Raw genomic sequence first — 16822 nt, 5'->3', positions numbered from 1 at the left:
TTAATACGATAACTCATTTTGGGCTTTAAAAGGCCCACAAATTACCCATTAAGACAAAACTACTGGAGGAGGAGACTCGGAGAAAGTGGAATTGTTTTCTCCTTTTTGTTAGTTTGTAAAAACTAAAATTACTGTGTAACAGTGTAAAATACATCATCCACATTTTTTTTCTTCAAGATGACTTTATAAAAATAAACTCAACTTAAATTCAGAAGATATAATCAAAACTGGCGATGTGGGCTTTTGAATTTAATGCTATGAAGTTAGTATTTTGGATTTACCATTTCTTTTTAGAGTTTATGATATATACTTAAGGATTTAGTTTAGAATTTATACTTTGGAATATACTTGCATAAAAAAGTATAACACATTCCCTAATAGTGATATGAATTTTATGTTATATGTTCTTACCTCGTTTTTTTTCATTTTTTCGTGGAAATATATATTCATCCACAATGTGAACAAAATAGAGAAGAAGGGTAATACGCGTGATCATATACAACCAACAAAACTAAACCTTATTCTCACTTCCACTAATTAAGCTGCTTCGAAGGAAACAAACTAAACCACGAGAAAAACATTTTTGAATTTTGACTAACAGCAAGAAAAATTCGTTGAATCCATATGATTCTGTGTACTATATAAACATTACTTTAGCACGAACTTCAAAAAGAGAAGAGAAAAAGAAAGGGGGTTTGTGTTATGGCTCCCATAACTTTTAGAAAATCTTACACTATAGTACCGGCCGAACCAACGTGGAGCGGTAGGTTTCCCTTAGCCGAGTGGGATCAAGTTGGTACAATTACTCACATTCCCACCCTTTACTTTTACGACAAGCCATCTGAATCTTTCCAAGGCAATGTAGTCGAAATCCTAAAAACCTCGTTGAGCCGTGTGCTAGTCCATTTTTACCCTATGGCTGGCCGTCTCAGATGGCTCCCTCGGGGACGGTTCGAGCTCAATTGTAACGCCGAGGGAGTGGAATTCATTGAAGCGGAATCTGAGGGGAAGCTTTCGGATTTCAAAGACTTCTCTCCTACGCCGGAATTCGAGAATCTTATGCCGCAAGTAAACTATAAAAACCCTATCGAAACGATTCCTCTATTTTTAGCTCAGGTAACCAAATTCAAATGCGGTGGAATAAGCCTTAGCGTCAACGTTTCCCACGCGATCGTAGATGGCCAAAGCGCGCTTCACTTAATATCGGAATGGGGAAGACTCGCGCGCGGTGAACCGTTAGAAACCGTTCCATTTCTAGACCGGAAAATCCTCTGGGCTGGTGAACCGCTCCCACCGTTTGTGTCGCCCCCAAAGTTCGACCACAAAGAGTTTGATCAGCCACCGTTTTTGATCGGAGAAACGGACAATGTAGAAGAGAGAAAGAAGAAAACGATTGTGGTGATGCTACCACTGAGCACATCTCAGCTGCAGAAGCTACGAAGTAAAGCCAACGGAAGCAAACACTCTGACCCGGCGAAAGGGTTTACAAGGTACGAGACCGTCACCGGACACGTGTGGAGGTGCGCGTGTAAAGCACGTGGCCACTCTCCGGAGCAACCAACGGCTCTAGGAATCTGTATAGATACTCGTAGTCGGATGGAGCCACCTCTGCCACGCGGCTACTTCGGCAATGCTACTCTTGACGTGGTCGCAGCAAGCACCTCAGGTACGTGTTTTTTCTTTCTTTTCTATTACTATCCATAGAAATTTTGTTTGTTTTGTGAATTTGAATACACTTCTTCAAAATTTAATTTAGTCCTCTAAACAAAAATTATGATTTTGTTCATTACTTTTATATTCCAATTATATATATTATTTATTTATTAATTTTTTTCAATTCAAAAATATTACAAAATATTGTAATTTGTTTATCTTAGAATTCGTGTCAAAAGACCGTCAAAACGACTCTTTTATGAAACTGATGGATTATCATTAATTTCTACTATTGCTGAACAATTAAAATTATCTGAAGAACTTGGATATATGAAACTTTTCTTGGTTGCTTTTCATCCACGTAAATGTAGGTTAGTACGTACTGATTCTACAATGCAAAGTCTGTTTCGATAATTTTGTTATGCATATAGGTGAACTGATATCGAATGAATTGGGTTTCGCGGCGAGTTTAATCAGTAAAGCCATAAAGAATGTAACAAACGAATACGTGATGATTGGGATAGAGTATCTTAAGAACCAAAAAGATCTGAAGAAGTTTCAAGATCTACATGCCTTGGGAAGCACGGAAGGTCCATTCTACGGAAACCCAAATCTTGGAGTGGTGAGCTGGTTAACTTTGCCAATGTACGGCCTTGATTTCGGATGGGGCAAAGAGTTCTACACGGGACCAGGCACGCATGACTTTGACGGCGACTCGCTGATCTTGCCGGATCAAAACGAAGATGGCTCGGTGATTCTCGCGACGTGTCTACAGGTGGCTCACATGGAGGCCTTCAAGAAACACTTTTATGAAGATATCTAGGCCTTATATGTTTTTTATATACATGACGTATACAAATATTTATGCACTTTCATTTGAATTCTACTTATATTGTAGTGATTATTGAATTGTAATAACAGATTCTAAACTATATATTATTGTTCTTACTACAATGGAATTAACATTTAAACAAAAAAAAATGCTATAGAATATCGTGCTTTCTCCAGTACAACATTTAGTATGATCTTGCATGCAATGAATTTGACTTAGATTGGGTTGTTTGCCAAATCCATAACAAAACTCAATGATGGAAATATGATGGCATGTTGTTACAATTTAGCAATACTAATTCTAAATTAATGCAAGGTATTTGGAAGCAGAATGATATCTTTTTAGGCTTTACTAGCAATATTATAGTACAAGCAGTAAAATGCTTATAGGAGACGTAATGAGTCCGGCAAACGCAGCCTTTACAACGACCTTATTAGCTGCTTCTGTGCTATGGACATTGTCCCAGTAGACGTACCGTTCTCGATTCGGACAAACCGGTTTATTTGCGGCACAAAGTTCTTGCCCTGATTCTACCGTACAACAACTTTTGTCTGTTACCGTAAATCCTACAAAATTACATGTGAAATATTAATGATCTAACTAATTAAAGAACATAACTAAAGAAGTAGTTTTGCAATTATGTTACTATGATTAGTAAATTTTCTAATTGTACGAATCATTAATTTTTGACCCAAAAAAACAAACTACATTTTTCAAGATATTTATATAAATTTTTGTGTGGACATGTGTGGTTTTGAATAAATACCTTTTGTAAGTAACAGTCATAATGATAATATTTCAAAGAATGTAATATGTTTTTAATTTGTTTAATTTATTTCCTATTAGCTCAATAATGCAGTGAGTTTAATATATATATATATATATATAGCGTACTTACCTAAAATGAAATACTCAATAGGATTTTGGCTGCTGAAAAGATCAACAAAGGTGAACTTAGCATGATCAACAACACTGATTCTGTTGAATTCAGAGATGAGATCTTTAAGTTTCTTGTTGAAAGGTTCGACAGCTTTGTTCACTTCAGTAGCGCAGCCTTTACCTCCACCATGGGAGGCGATCATCCGCGGCGTGCACCCAAGCTTACTCACCCCAAAGACCGCTACCTTCCTTGCTCCTAAGACGTACAATGACTATACGCGAAAAAAATGTATCTTTAAATTAATGTACGATACATAATTAGGAGTATATATGTTAGAGAAAAATATCCAAATATTTACATAGTCTATCACTTATTCAATTTCCACCTTTAACCTATGATATTAAATACTTTTTCTTTTATTTTCTAAAATTAACTTTAAAGAGAATCACTAGTTGATATGTACGTAGCTAGTGTAATGAGTAATGATTATATTTTAGAAATGCTATCCAAAATTAATTTGAAGATGTTTATAAATATAATACAATACTTTAAAATTATTCTTGAATAATACTTAATCACTAAAATATTAAAGAATTTGGCGTGAGAAAAGCTATATACATAAAGTAAAACTCTATATGATAATCAAATTTTAAGATCTATAATTCCTATATTACATTTCTAATAAGATCATAAGCATATATATAGTTGTACCTTCAAATAAGAGCGATAACTTTGAATGAGAAAATCAGCATATTCATCGAAACTGAAATTTTCATTGGTAGTGTAGGGAGCCGGCATGAAATAGTTGTTGAGATAATCATTGCTTCCAATATTAATTGTATATAGACACTTCTTAAGCTTCTCCGGTGGAACTCCCGCCGTCATAATCATCTTCCGGTGATTAGTTATTTGCTTTTCAAAACTGATTCTTTCACCCTATATATATTGTCAAAAATAATATATCATAATCCATAGGTAATTAGTTTAAGTTTTATATATAGTAAAAGACTGCAAGCAATGTTAAATATAATACATGAGTGATTTTAACGTCCCCTGCCAAAAAAGCAAATCAATTATAGTCAAATGATTAGTTCCATGGACCACATTATTCTTCTTTAGTCACCTAAAACATGTATAGTATAGTTTTAAGTTTGATTCCTTGTGATTCATGCTGTCTATTAAGAGACTAATTAAGATTTTTAAAAAAAATATATATATAATTTGATCAATCACATGTTTTATACATAACCTGGAAAGAAAACTCATCGATTCTATATATATATATATATAGCTTAATATTGGTGCCTAAGCTGTTAAATTGGAATCTAAAGCATTATATCTGTTATTTTTGTTTACATTTACATGTTAAACTACTGTAATGTGTTTATCATAGAACACAGCATTTAAGTATTTTTATCAAACAATTTTTGGAAACTGTAATCACAAACGCATGATTAAAGCGTTTGCGTTTACCGTTATTAAAAATATTGGATAAATTAAATTTCTATAGAATATTATGTTTTCAAAATTGTAAACCTTGTAAATATGGTTACCACTCGTATTTAAAAAAAAGAAGTTAAAACCATTATTACAAAATAACTATTTTTTTAAGTTAATCATATATGTATATGAAATGAAATACCCAAAGAAGATAAAAATATTTTTGTTTGTAGCTCTCGCTCTTGAGTTTATTCTGTTCTTACTAAATGTTGGCTAGTTTCTTCGAGAAGTCCGGCACCACCAGAAGCGTAATTTATTCCGGTGTGAGCTTGTTCCGTCGATGCTCTGGTGAATGGTGGAATGTCATAACTAATTCTCAATTCTTCAGCTGAAATAAAATCGTTGAAATCAAACTCATATCGGAAAATGTATATCATAGTTTTATTATTATTATCAAACAATGTATATCATGCTGCAATATTGGCAAAGAGATATTATTTTGCTACCTTTTTCTTTAGATATCTATATCAACAATTTTATCAAAAACAATATTGGCAAAGAGATAAACCAAAACTGGGACTAACCGATAAAGTCGGGAATATTACGACCATTGCTGAACCTCCCGGTAGGACCTCTAGCAAAATCAATACCGTAAGGTGAATAGTTGACTTTGGCCAGGGTATCCAACTCATTGTTGTTACCATTGTCGAAGACAGAGTCTCCGAAAACGAAATAGCAAGGGACTAGTTGTCCACGAACAGCCTCGGCCATCACAACCGCCGTGGCAAAAGCCCACAACAATGCTTTGAACATTTTATCGGCCATTTTTGGAAAACAATTAACAGAAAGATAAAATGGCAACTTTGAAGTATACGTAATGAGAAAAGTCTATATATAAGCATACATAGAGCGCGACATAGACAGAATTAAAAATTAGTACCAGGGATGTTTAATATTTGATTTTGTTAGAAAGATCTTTAATATTCAACTTGTATGTGGATCGTTTGTTTGTTGTTTTGGAGATATCTTCGAACTTCAAAAGTCAACTTGTACATGAGTTGTGATGAGAAAATGATAAGTTATCATAATAGGAAAATCTCGTGGTGTTTTAGAAAAATATATTTAATTTTCATTTTCGAATTTGAGTCTGATACGTTATATTTGGCTTCATGAAGAACCTTGTAGTGATTTTATTTAATTAAATAAAACGATCACATCATAACATAGTACTAGTTTGCAAAGTCGACGCATTGGACATGTAAGTTAATTATTGCGATGACCTCTACAATGAGCTGTAGTTTGTTAAAAAATTGAAGTTCAAACCGTCGTGAGTCCCATCAAATTAGGGATTTGGATACATATAGTCGTCTCTCTATATGCAAAATTTAAAATAACAAAATATATATAGCTGGTGTGACCAAATCAACAACCACAATGACATTAATAATGAAATTACTAGAGTATGGAAAAAATACTTTTTCTATATTAATGTTAAAACCAATTTAAATTTGAATATAACTCATATATGAGCCCTAAAGTGCATGAGGAATATCACCGCCAAATGAAAAATCTTCTTCCTACATAAGTATAAGTACGTAGTTATATCAGATTACTTCCCTATATGGATGGACAATAGAGCAATCAACGAGCTCTAGCATCAAAAAGGACAAGGTTTCATGATTCCATCTTTACCAAAATATACCTGAAAAGTAGATATCATATATAATGGTTGTTTGCTATATCGGTAGCGGTTTTGGACCATCTTTGTAGCAAATTAGCAACCCCTTTCACAAATTTACAAGATTCAGTGGTGGAAACTATACTTGCATTTTGCTAGAATTTAGAAATAGCGATTCTAAATTGATGCAATGTATTTGGAAGAATAATTATGTATTTTAGGGTTTGTTATATCATTATAGTTCATTGAGTATATATATGCTTCAACCGTGATATAATTTGAACGGAATGGCTGAAAAAAAGAAAAATAACAAATTTAACGTTGGCAGTTTATTCATTTTGTTTTTACGAATTTCAAAAACTAAACTCAGCCATCTGACAAAAAACAAAGTTTAGCCTAGAACAATTCATATATTTCGCCCAGAAAGTAATATTTTTGAATTTCTTGGTTAATGGATATCCCATATAGTAATGTTCACCCATTTTTATATTTCATTATTTATTCATTCATTTTCTTTTTTCTTTTCTTAAAAAAAAGGTTCACACGTTGAAACAAAGTTTCCTTGTTAAATAATACAGTTGAATTGAAGAATAAAGGTCAGCATATATATAAAGTAATGTTAATCTGTTTTGTAATGTTGTCCCTATAATCTTGCAAGCCAAGAAAGACTGTAAGGAGACGTAATGAGTCCGGCATAAGCAGCCTTTGCAACCACCATATTGGCTGCTTCTGTGCTGTGGACATTGTCCCAGTACACATACCGTCTTTGAACTGGACAGACCGGTTCATTTGTCGCACAAAGTTCTTCCCCTGGTTTTACCGTACAACAACTTTTGTCTGTTACCCTAAACCCTACAAAAATATATGTGATAAATTTATGATTAAATTATAGGAAAAAAATCGAACATAGCATGTCACTACGAAAATAAATTTTCTAATTGAAATCTGTGACAAAAAAATAACTCTTATCTTTATGAATTTAAGAAAGGGACTATAGCTTAGGTCAAATGTATACAGAGTTTACATACCTAACATGAAAAACGCGAAAGGACTTTGGCCGCTAAAGATATCAACGAAGGTGAACTTAGCATCAGCAAAATCTCGGTTGAATTCATAGACAAGAGCTTTGAGGTTCTTATTGAAAGGTTCTACAGCTTTGTTCACTTCAGCAGCACAACCATTACCACCACCATGGGAGGCAATCATACGCGGCGTGCATCCGAGCTTACTCACCCCAAACACAGCGACCTTCCTTGCTCCTAGAACGTACAATGACTATACACAAAATTCATCTTTAAATTAATGATAAGGATATATGAACAAGAATATGCGTGTTCATTTTTTAATTAAAAATAATAATATAAGCAATTCGTATATTAGTTTGTTTACACAATATATTAGTTATTCAATTTCCACCTTTTCCTACGATATTATAATACATCCTATATTATCTTTTTCCTAAAATCTTAGGCATATATATAGTTGGACCTTCAAATAAGAGCGATAACTTCGAATGAGAGAATCTGCATATTCATCGAAACTGAACTTCTTATTGGTCATATATGGAGCCGGCATAAAATAGTTGTTGAGATAATCATTGCTTCCAATATTAATTGTGTATAGACATTTATTCAGCTTCTCCTCTGGAACCTTAGCCGTCATAATCATCGACCGGTGATTCTTTATTTGCTTTTTAAAACTGATTATTTCACCCTATATTGTCAAAAAGAATACACTTTAATCCATAAAACATCCAGAAAACTTATCGATTATTATAAATATTGTCTATTTAGTGTCTAAGGTTTTCCATTTGCAATCAAAGAATTAGATAGCCGATGGAATGTTCAAAGTAGGCGTTGCTGTAAACAAAAATGAAAATATCTTTAAATAATCTCTCTCATTCTTACCAAATGTTGGCTAGTTTCTTCACGTATTCCGCCTCCACCAGAAGCGTAGTTTATTCCGATGTGAGCTTGTTCCGGTGATGCTCCCGTGAACGGTGGAATGTAATCACTGAATCTCATTAGCTCAGCTGAAATGAAGACAAATTATTCAAACTCGTATCTCATACAATGTTTCGGTAAACATATAAGAACCAACTTGAGAAACTTTAGTTACTTCTTTAATTTCAAACATGAAAAAACTTTAATTTCGTTAGTTCTTATATATCTCATTAGTTTAGCTGAAATAAGGACAAATTATTCTTTTGACAAAAAAGAAAGGACAAATTATTCAAACGTATATAATGTTTTAAGTGGCATTTTATGACTACTTTTTCTTTATAACTAAGTTCTATATATGTTTTACCGATCAAAACTTTAATTTCTTCCATTTTTCATGTATTCATTTGATACATTAGCTAAAAACAAATAATACCTACATTCAAAACTTCAAACAGCGCAAAGGAAACATTGTGATACAATATATTCTTAAAAACTCTTTCTTTTTCGTAGTTTATATTCACTCTTTTATCCATAAAATTATTGGCAAAAAGATAAACAAAATCTGGGAGACTAACCGATAATGTCAGGAATGTTACGACCATTGCTGAAACGGCCGGTAGGACCTCTAGCAAAATCAATACCGTAGGGTGAATAGTTGACTTTGGCCGAGGTATTCAGGACATTGTTGTTACCATTGTCGAAGACGGAGTCTCCGAAAACAAAATAGCAAGGCACTCGCTGTCCAAGAGCCGCCTCGGTCGTTGCAAATGCGGTGGTCGCAATGACCAACAACAACGCTTTGAATATTGCCTCGGCCATTTTAGTAAATTAATGACCAGAAACTGAAATTGTTAACGTTCAAGAACAGATAAGAGCCTATATATAAACATATATAGACAGAAACAGACAGAAGTAAAATTCTATTTCAAGACTAGAGACAGAATAGATAATGAATAAATTAAACAGGGATGGTAATTCTTAGATTTTCTGAAAGATCATTAAGTGTCAACTTGTAAGTAAGTAGTTTTTTTTTTATGTTCGGCAAAATCTTCAATTGTCAACTTGTACGTGAGTTGTAATAAGAATATTAGAAGTCATTTTAACAGACAAATATCAAAGTCTCTGAATAAGAGCCAGATACGTATATTTGGTTTCGTGAAGAATCTTGTGGTGTTTGATTTTATTTTATTTAACTGAATAATATGATCACATTGAACAGAAAAAAAAAGATTGTTATGCAAAGTCGACGCATTCAACATGTTAATTATTGCGATGACTTCTAAAATGAGGTGTAGTTTGTACTTTGTTATTTGTTTTATTGTTCAAACACATTATTAGAATATAGAGAACTGGTATTGAAAACCGGAAATCGACCGAGATTGACGGTTGAAATGACAAGATCAAGATAATTATTCTATAAGTATCTAAAAGATTATTAATAAACGTTAATAATTGAAGTTTAGAAAGTTTAACATTATCTTTAAATATATTATTTACATTTAAGTTTATCGTAGATTAGGAAATCTCATCTTTATATAACATAATGTATCTCTTATAACTATTTTCATGAGAGTTTATTACAATTCTTCCTAAACACTTTTGTATTCTTACTCTCTTCAAGTAGATCTGCCTAACTTGAGAAAATCTGTAATGAATTGAGGAAAATATATATAAATAAATACTATATTTGATTATATAAAAAAGAAGAATATGCGAACAAAGGTAAATAAAACTTGAGGAATAATTAAATGTTAAAATAAGAAGGAAAAAAGTTACCGCATAAATCCAGTTTTCAATGTTTTAATAAAAACGGTTATAATTATAAAGTATTATCCATGCATATGCAAGAGATATAGACCAAGTTTCTGACTGTTTTAGGATATTGCATAAATGGCTTTCAACTTCATTGTTTTCGTTGGTCGAGTCATGCCATGCACTTTTTAAATGTTCCACTAATCATCTTACAGGTTAGGTTAGCTAGTAACCAAATTTTTTTTTTCTGCTTAATTATATTGCTAGTCCTTTTGCGTCTAGTTGTTTTCTTACAAATTTTCCAGTTTATAGTATTATAAATCAGAATCCTAGTTATAGTTAGTATAAGATCAAAGCCGATAAAAAAAATTAGATGTAAAGGAGATTGATGAACACTTTATATAATTTAACACAGTTAGTATATATTTGATATTTTTAATACAATGATCTGAGGATTAATAAACTATTAATTAATTTGATACACATAAAACACCTTGCATATACGAGTGTATGTATATGCATGTAAAGCAAATACGTACAGAGTTCGTAGAGATGAGGAATCAGTTTAAATGATGAACGTCACTTCGGGTTCAGTCACGCCTGCACCGATGAATTTTGCTGCAGCCACGGCTATATTCGTTAACGGGATTAGGGTTCTTCTGTTCGGCCCCGGGAGGATTGCATCCCGGAGGAGGATTAGGACCAGCGCACTTGTTAATCGCACCATATTCTATGTAATTCCGACTCTCCACTGGTTCCGCAATCACTGCCGCGCAAATCACTAGCAAACATATCACCCATGCCTTCATATTTCTTTATTTGTTGAGATATATAGCTGATAGTACTTCTTCTTTTTCTTTTTGTTTGTTGTAAAATTGAAGAAAGATGGGCTACTTTATATATACAATTAGAGGTTAGAAGATGCATTAGATTTAGCTAAATTAAGGATGTAAAAATTAGCTAGAAGATGAATTCTGAGTTATTTTTAGGTTTGCTTTCATATTTTTGTAAATGATGAAGTGCAAAGAAGATGAAAAAGATTTCTTTTTGATTGCTGTAAATTGTTAAAACCGTCTGTATTGACTAATTAACCAACACTTAAATCGAATCAGGATTGCATTATTTTTCATGTTATCACATAAATATTATTTTTTTCTACCATATATGAAAACTACGTGTACTTAAAATAAAACCACGATGTATATGGATCGAAACTGTGCATCCTGTTGAATTTTAGCGTTCATGATAAGTTGTGAAAAACTATTTAGGCTATTTAATAAACGCGTTTATCTACTAATCATACCGTATTTGATATAATATAAAAAGAATAAGAAAATAACAAATAGCGCAAATTAAGATTATTTGACTGTGGCCTTTTTTATTTATGGCTATAGGAAAAGCAAAAGACTTTTTTTTTTTCTTGGACAAACCAGAAAAGCGAAAGACATTGGTCGATTTTATTAACAATAATTTTTATGGTTAAAAAAAAAGTGTTTTGTCCAGGAACAAAAAAAACTGCTCGACGGCTCTACTATGATTTTTTTTCAAAAACATCAACTAGCTTTTGAGTCACATTGTTAGCCAATGAGAAACAGTTTGAGTCAAATAATTGGATCTCGTTAATTTAAATTCCAAGTTTAAGAGGAAAAAAACCGCATCGTCATGCACATGTGTGAGTTGTGTTAATAACTTCACTTAATCACTTTGATAATTTCAGGTTCATTAATTGCTTCACTTTGATTTTAGTTCTTCAAAATATCATCCGAAAGTAAGACTTTTTGCATTAATTTTCTTTTTGTTTGCATTTCCTAAAAATAATTTTACTTAAAGTGCATTTCTTTTGTTTCTTAAGCCTGTAATATGTTAAAACTGAAAAGTGTGTGCAAAGCATATTTAGCCTGATGTCTAGAATCTACAGTAATACAAATTAAAACGGTAAATAACAAATTAAATTTTAAAATCTGTAATGAATCGAGGAAAATTTCTGTATGGCTAATCCCTCTACTTCTAATTAATGCGATCAAGGAACTGGAAGCTGAATTGAAATGGAAAATGTTATCGAAAGCAGAAACGTCTTTCCTCAAGAAAAGGACTAGTAATATAAACTAAGGAGAGTGATAAACACTAATTAATTATTATAATAATTTAAATCAATAACAAAATATATATTTGATATCTTTGATACAATGATCTGAGGATTAATCCATTAATACCTAATTCATTTGAAACACATAAAACACCTTGCATATACGCATATACAAGTGTATGCATATGCATGAAAAGCAAATAGATTCGGGGCTCATTGAAATGAAGAATTTTATATGATGAACATCATTACGGTTCAATCGCGCCTGCACCGATGAATTTTGCTGCAGCCACGGCTATACTCGTTAACGGGAGTAGGGTTTTTTTGTTCAGTCCCGGGAGGATTGCATCCTGGAGGAGGATTAGGACCGGCACACTTGTTAATCGCACCATATTCTATGTAATTCCGACTCTCCACTGGTTCCGCAATCACCACGGCGCAGATCACTAGCAAACCTATCACCCATGCCTTCATATTTCTTTATTTATGGAGATATTGTTGATAGTACTTCTTCTTCTTTTTTGTCGTAAAAATGAAGACAAATGGACTTCTTTATATATATATACAAAGAGATTAGAAGATACACTAGATTGAGCTAAATTAAGGACGTTAAAATTAGCTAGATGATGAATTCTGAGTTATTTTTAGGTTTGCTTTCATATTTTTGTATTGAGACAAAGTGTGAACAAGATGAGATTTATATTTGATTGCTGTAAATTGTTACAACCGTCTATATCGATTAATTAACCTACACTTAGTCAAGGAAAAACAAAAATGTAATCAGGATTGCATTATTTTTCATATTATGACTGAGATCTTCTTTGTTATATATAAACTATGAAAATTACGTGCACTTAAATAAAGCCATTATGTTTATGGGTTGAAACCGTGTAATCTGTTGAATTTTAGCGTTCATGAGCTATAAGTTCTGAAAAATAATTTAGGCTATTTAATACATACGTTTGTCTACTAACCATACCATCTTTTATACAATCTAAAAAGAGTAGAAAATAACAAATATCGTATCAAGATTAAACAGAGGATTTTGGCCTTGTTTTCATGGCTACAAGCAAAGTAAAAGACATTGGTCGATTTTGTTATGAATATCATAATAAAGTATCTTAATATGGTATGGTGGTTATTTTGGATTTGGTCATATATGTCACCACAATGCATTTATTTCTTTGGTTAAATATCCCGAAAGAATTTTACAGTTAAACGTATTTATACTAGAGCAATTTCAAGACAGGTGATATTCTAAGAAATGATTGTCGAAACTATACAATCACGAAAAAATTATATGATAACTTGTAGGATGGATAAACAAGTCCTTAAAATCTTTAGACATAGTATACGGACTGTCGGATAAGGATTGTCGGATAAGGATGGACTCACAAACCGGAGAAGACGTGGGCCTCACTAAGAAGGGACTGAGGCGTTACAACATTAGTCTTACGGTTCCCACTCCATAAGAATTGTTTGACTTATGCCCAAGAAACATCAGAGTTTATCTCCATCCCATTTTCATTGAACCATGAAAACTTTGGACTCTCTAGATAATGAAAAACCATCAATAGCTTTTTATTCTTGAAATCATGAAACGCCCATCTAGTGTAACTAGTTTTCTTCTTATTACCATCACGAGTCCAAAACCCATCATTTTGGTCTGCAGCTAGCATATGTGGCCTAATAGCTAAAGTAATACGAAGTAACCAATAATATGTTAAAATCTACTGAATCGAGGAACAACTCTGTCAGAAAATTAAATACTAGTTTGCATAATGGTTAAAGTAAGGAGGAAAAAAAATACGGCATGATTATAAATCCAGTTTTCACGGTATTTCCAAAAATACGGTTATATTATAAAGTATTATGCACATGCTAAAGATAGAAATATTAGAGAAAGTGTAATAAGTCGTCTACCAGAACAATGTTTATAGTGTTTTATGCTATTGCATAAATAGCATAGACCTTTGTTTTCGTTGGTCCATATTCTTGCCACTTTTCAAATATTTCATTAATCATCTTATAGGTTAGCGACCAAATAATGTTTTGGTATATTTTGTCCTTTTGCGTCTAGTTATTTTTTCTTACAGATTTTCTAGCTTATAACTTGATAGTGTTATAAATCGAATCAAAGCAGATATAAGTTTTGAATATAAATTTATGAGAGTGATAAACACTAATTAATTATTATAATAATTTAAATCAATAACAAAATATATATTTCATATCTTTAATACAAACTGAGGATTAATACATTAATACCTAATTAATTTGAAACACATAAACACCTTGCATATACGCATATACAAGTGTATGTATATGCATGAAAAGCAAATACGTACGGGGCTCATTGAAATGAAGAATTTTATATGATGAACGGTACTACGGTTCAATCGCGCCTGCACCGATGAATTTTGCTGCAGCCACGGCTATACTCGTTAACGGGAGTAGGGTTCTTTTGTTCGGCCCCGGGAGGATTGCATCCCGGAGGAGGATTAGGACCGGCACACTTGTTAATCGCACCATATTCTATGTAATTCCGACTCTCCACTGGTTCCGCAATCACTGCCGCGCAAATCACTAGCAAACATATCAGCCATGCCTTCATATTTCTTTAATTATTGAGATATAGCTGATAGTACTTCTTTTTGTTTTTGTTTCTTGTAAAATTGAAGAAAGATGGGCTACTTTATATATACAAAGAGGTTAGAAGATTCATTAGATTTAGCTAAATTAAGGATGTTAAAATTAGCTTGAAGATGAATTCTGAGTTATTTTTAGGTTTGCTTTCATATTTTTTTATTGAGACGAAGTGCAAAGAAGATGAGAAAGATTTCTTCGATTGCTGTAAATTGTTACAACCGTCTATATTGACTAGTTAACCAATACTTAGTCAAGAAATAACAAAAATATAATCAGGATTTCGTTATTTTCCATGTTATGACTGAGATATTGTTTGCATTAAAAACAAAGAAATATGTTTTGTATTTCGTAAAAGCAGTGAAATTCTACTTCTCTGGTTTTGACTTCCAATTTGTTTTGGTCATATATGTCATCACAATACATTTATTTCTTTGGTTAAATTTTCTGAAAGAATTTTACAGTTAAACGTATTTATGTTGGAGCAATTTCAAGATATGTTGCATTCTAAAAAGTGAATGTCGAAATTATACAATCACAAAAAAAGTATGTGGTAATTTGTAGAATGGATAAACAAGTCCTTAAAATTTTGGGGACGTAGCATACCGAATTACCGACCTTCGGATAAGGATGAACTCATAAACCAGAGAAAACTTGGGGACTACTAAGAGGGGAAAAAATCTGTTAATAAATTAAATTGCATGATGGTTAAAGTAAGGAGGAAAAAAAAAATGCAGCATGATTATAAATCCAGTTTTCACTGTATTTCCAAGAAACGGTTATATTATAAAGTGTAATAAGTCGTCTACCAGAACAATGTTTATAGTGTTTTATGATATTGCATTAATGGCATAGAGCTTTGTTTTCGTTGGTCCATATTCTTGCCACTTTTCAAATATTCCATTAATCATCTTACAGGTTAGTGACCAAATAATGTTTGTTTTTTTCGTCTGCTTAATTATTCTGCTAGTCCTTTTGCGTCTAGTTATTATTGTTTCTTACGAATTTTCCAATTTATAACTTTATAGTGTTACAAATCGAATCAAAGCCGATAAATAAAAATTGAATATGCATTAAGGAGAGTGATACTATATAATTATTATAATAATTTTATTTTCTAATATCAAAATATATATTTGATATCTTTTGATACAATGATCTGAGGATTAATCCATTAATAACTAATTTGAAACAAATAAAACACCTTGCATATACGCATATATGAGTGTATGTATATGCATGTTAAAGCATATACGTACGGAGCTCATAGATATGAAGAATCAGTTTAAATGATGAACGTCACTTCGGTTCAATCGCGCTTGCACCGAGTAATTTTGCTGCAGCCACGTCTATACTCGTTAGCAGGAGTAGGATTCTTCTGTTGGGCTCCGGGAGGATAGCATCCTGGAGGAGGATTAGGACCAGCGCACTTGGTAATCACACCATAGTCTAGATGCTTCCGACGACTCTCCACTGGTACCGCAATCACCGCGGCGAAAATCACTAGCAAACATATCACCAATGCCTTCATATTTCTTTGTTTATAGAGATATTGTTGATAGTACTTCTTCTTTTTGTTTTTGTTTGTTGTAAAAATGAAGAAAAATGGGCTACTTTATATATACAATTAGAGGTTAGAAGCAGGGGCGGATCTACCTTAGTTAAGATGGGGGGAGAGTTGCCACCCTTAATTTTCTGAAATCTTCTAAGAGTTGTAAGGAATTAATTTCATTGCCCCCCATAAAAATATCCCTCTTGCCCTATATAAAATTTTTGTTTTCCAATTGACCAAATTGACGTTACCTTAATATTTAGCTAAATTAGTTACAAATTTCAGTCCAAATGTAAATAACAACGTATCTAAACATTTAATGCTTAAAAAAAAGCTTGATCTCTTCCCATAACTTTGGCG

General features: G+C 32.5%; 7 protein-coding genes across 8 annotated transcripts; 1 reads left to right on the top strand and 6 right to left on the bottom strand.

Moving 5' to 3' along the window:
* The first annotated feature begins 675 nt into the window (after positions 1–675).
* On the top strand, positions 676–2623 carry SHT (spermidine hydroxycinnamoyl transferase). The gene is made up of 2 exons (NM_127464.2): positions 676–1666; positions 2085–2623. Exons 1-2 carry the CDS (start codon positions 703–705, stop codon positions 2474–2476), a joined length of 1356 nt encoding a protein of 451 aa, NP_179497.1. The 5' UTR covers positions 676–702; the 3' UTR covers positions 2477–2623.
* On the bottom strand, positions 2116–5740 carry AT2G19060 (SGNH hydrolase-type esterase superfamily protein). The gene is made up of 5 exons (NM_127463.3): positions 5390–5740; positions 5069–5193; positions 4077–4301; positions 3384–3636; positions 2116–3051 (listed from the first exon to the last, which is right to left on the bottom strand). The coding sequence occupies exons 1-5, from the start codon at positions 5628–5630 to the stop codon at positions 2846–2848; spliced, it is 1050 nt and encodes a 349-aa protein (NP_179496.1). The 5' UTR covers positions 5631–5740; the 3' UTR covers positions 2116–2845.
* A 1244-nt stretch (positions 5741–6984) lies between these two features.
* Positions 6985–9328, bottom strand: AT2G19050 (GDSL-like Lipase/Acylhydrolase superfamily protein). Of its 2 annotated transcripts, NM_127462.2 has the most exons (5): positions 9002–9328; positions 8391–8515; positions 7972–8196; positions 7512–7758; positions 6985–7335 (listed from the first exon to the last, which is right to left on the bottom strand). In NM_127462.2, exons 1-5 carry the CDS (start codon positions 9243–9245, stop codon positions 7127–7129), a joined length of 1050 nt encoding a protein of 349 aa, NP_179495.1. In that variant the 5' UTR covers positions 9246–9328; the 3' UTR covers positions 6985–7126. The 2 variants fall into 2 exon arrangements, with proteins under 2 accessions (NP_179495.1, NP_001323809.1); NM_001335619.1 differs by lacking the exon at positions 6985–7335 and having other exon boundaries at positions 7472–7758.
* A 1261-nt stretch (positions 9329–10589) lies between these two features.
* On the bottom strand, positions 10590–11049 carry RALFL13 (RALF-like 13). The gene has a single exon (NM_001084447.2). The coding sequence runs from the start codon at positions 10985–10987 to the stop codon at positions 10769–10771; it is 219 nt and encodes a 72-aa protein (NP_001077916.1). The 5' UTR covers positions 10988–11049; the 3' UTR covers positions 10590–10768.
* A 1403-nt stretch (positions 11050–12452) lies between these two features.
* On the bottom strand, positions 12453–12784 carry RALFL12 (RALF-like 12). The gene has a single exon (NM_127461.3). The coding sequence runs from the start codon at positions 12736–12738 to the stop codon at positions 12520–12522; it is 219 nt and encodes a 72-aa protein (NP_179494.2). The 5' UTR covers positions 12739–12784; the 3' UTR covers positions 12453–12519.
* Positions 12785–14479: 1695 nt separating this feature from the next.
* On the bottom strand, positions 14480–14935 carry RALFL11 (ralf-like 11). Its single transcript, NM_127460.2, has one exon. The coding sequence runs from the start codon at positions 14876–14878 to the stop codon at positions 14660–14662; it is 219 nt and encodes a 72-aa protein (NP_179493.1). The 5' UTR covers positions 14879–14935; the 3' UTR covers positions 14480–14659.
* Positions 14936–16150: 1215 nt separating this feature from the next.
* RALFL10 (ralf-like 10) lies at positions 16151–16501 on the bottom strand. Its single transcript, NM_127459.2, has one exon. It carries the CDS (start codon positions 16439–16441, stop codon positions 16220–16222), a length of 222 nt encoding a protein of 73 aa, NP_179492.1. The 5' UTR covers positions 16442–16501; the 3' UTR covers positions 16151–16219.
* Positions 16502–16822: the final 321 nt, after the last annotated feature.

The sequence above is a fragment of the Arabidopsis thaliana genome, chromosome 2, assembly GCF_000001735.4.
Source record: "Arabidopsis thaliana chromosome 2, partial sequence".
Classification (NCBI taxonomy): Eukaryota; Viridiplantae; Streptophyta; class Magnoliopsida; order Brassicales; family Brassicaceae; genus Arabidopsis; species Arabidopsis thaliana.
The sequence above is the reverse complement of the archived record's forward strand: the minus strand, read 5'-3'. Positions and strand labels throughout refer to the sequence as shown.

Bases quoted from the DNA above. Each gene is read 5' to 3' on its own strand.
- RALFL12 (NM_127461.3), bottom strand. From the start codon at position 12,738: ATGAAGGCATGGGTGATAGGTTTGCTAGTGATCTGCGCCGTGGTGATT.
- AT2G19050 (NM_127462.2), bottom strand. From the start codon at position 9,245: ATGGCCGAGGCAATATTCAAAGCGTTGTTGTTGGTCATTGCGACCACC. The intron at 8,197-8,390 runs GTAAGAATGAGA...TTGACAATATAG, and splicing joins AAGAAACTAGCCAACATTTG to GGTGAAATAATCAGTTTTAA. The intron at 7,336-7,511 runs GTATGTAAACTC...ATATTTTTGTAG, and splicing joins TTTCGCGTTTTTCATGTTAG to GGTTTAGGGTAACAGACAAA.
- RALFL10 (NM_127459.2), bottom strand. From the start codon at position 16,441: ATGAAGGCATTGGTGATATGTTTGCTAGTGATTTTCGCCGCGGTGATT.
- AT2G19060 (NM_127463.3), bottom strand. From the start codon at position 5,630: ATGGCCGATAAAATGTTCAAAGCATTGTTGTGGGCTTTTGCCACGGCG. The intron at 4,302-5,068 runs GTAAGAACAGAA...CAATATATATAG, and splicing joins AAGAAACTAGCCAACATTTA to GGTGAAAGAATCAGTTTTGA. The intron at 3,052-3,383 runs GTAAGTACGCTA...GTAATTTTGTAG, and splicing joins TATTGAGTATTTCATTTTAG to GATTTACGGTAACAGACAAA.
- RALFL13 (NM_001084447.2), bottom strand. From the start codon at position 10,987: ATGAAGGCATGGGTGATATGTTTGCTAGTGATTTGCGCGGCAGTGATT.
- SHT (NM_127464.2), top strand. From the start codon at position 703: ATGGCTCCCATAACTTTTAGAAAATCTTACACTATAGTACCGGCCGAA. The intron at 1,667-2,084 runs GTACGTGTTTTT...TTATGCATATAG, and splicing joins GGTCGCAGCAAGCACCTCAG to GTGAACTGATATCGAATGAA.
- RALFL11 (NM_127460.2), bottom strand. From the start codon at position 14,878: ATGAAGGCATGGCTGATATGTTTGCTAGTGATTTGCGCGGCAGTGATT.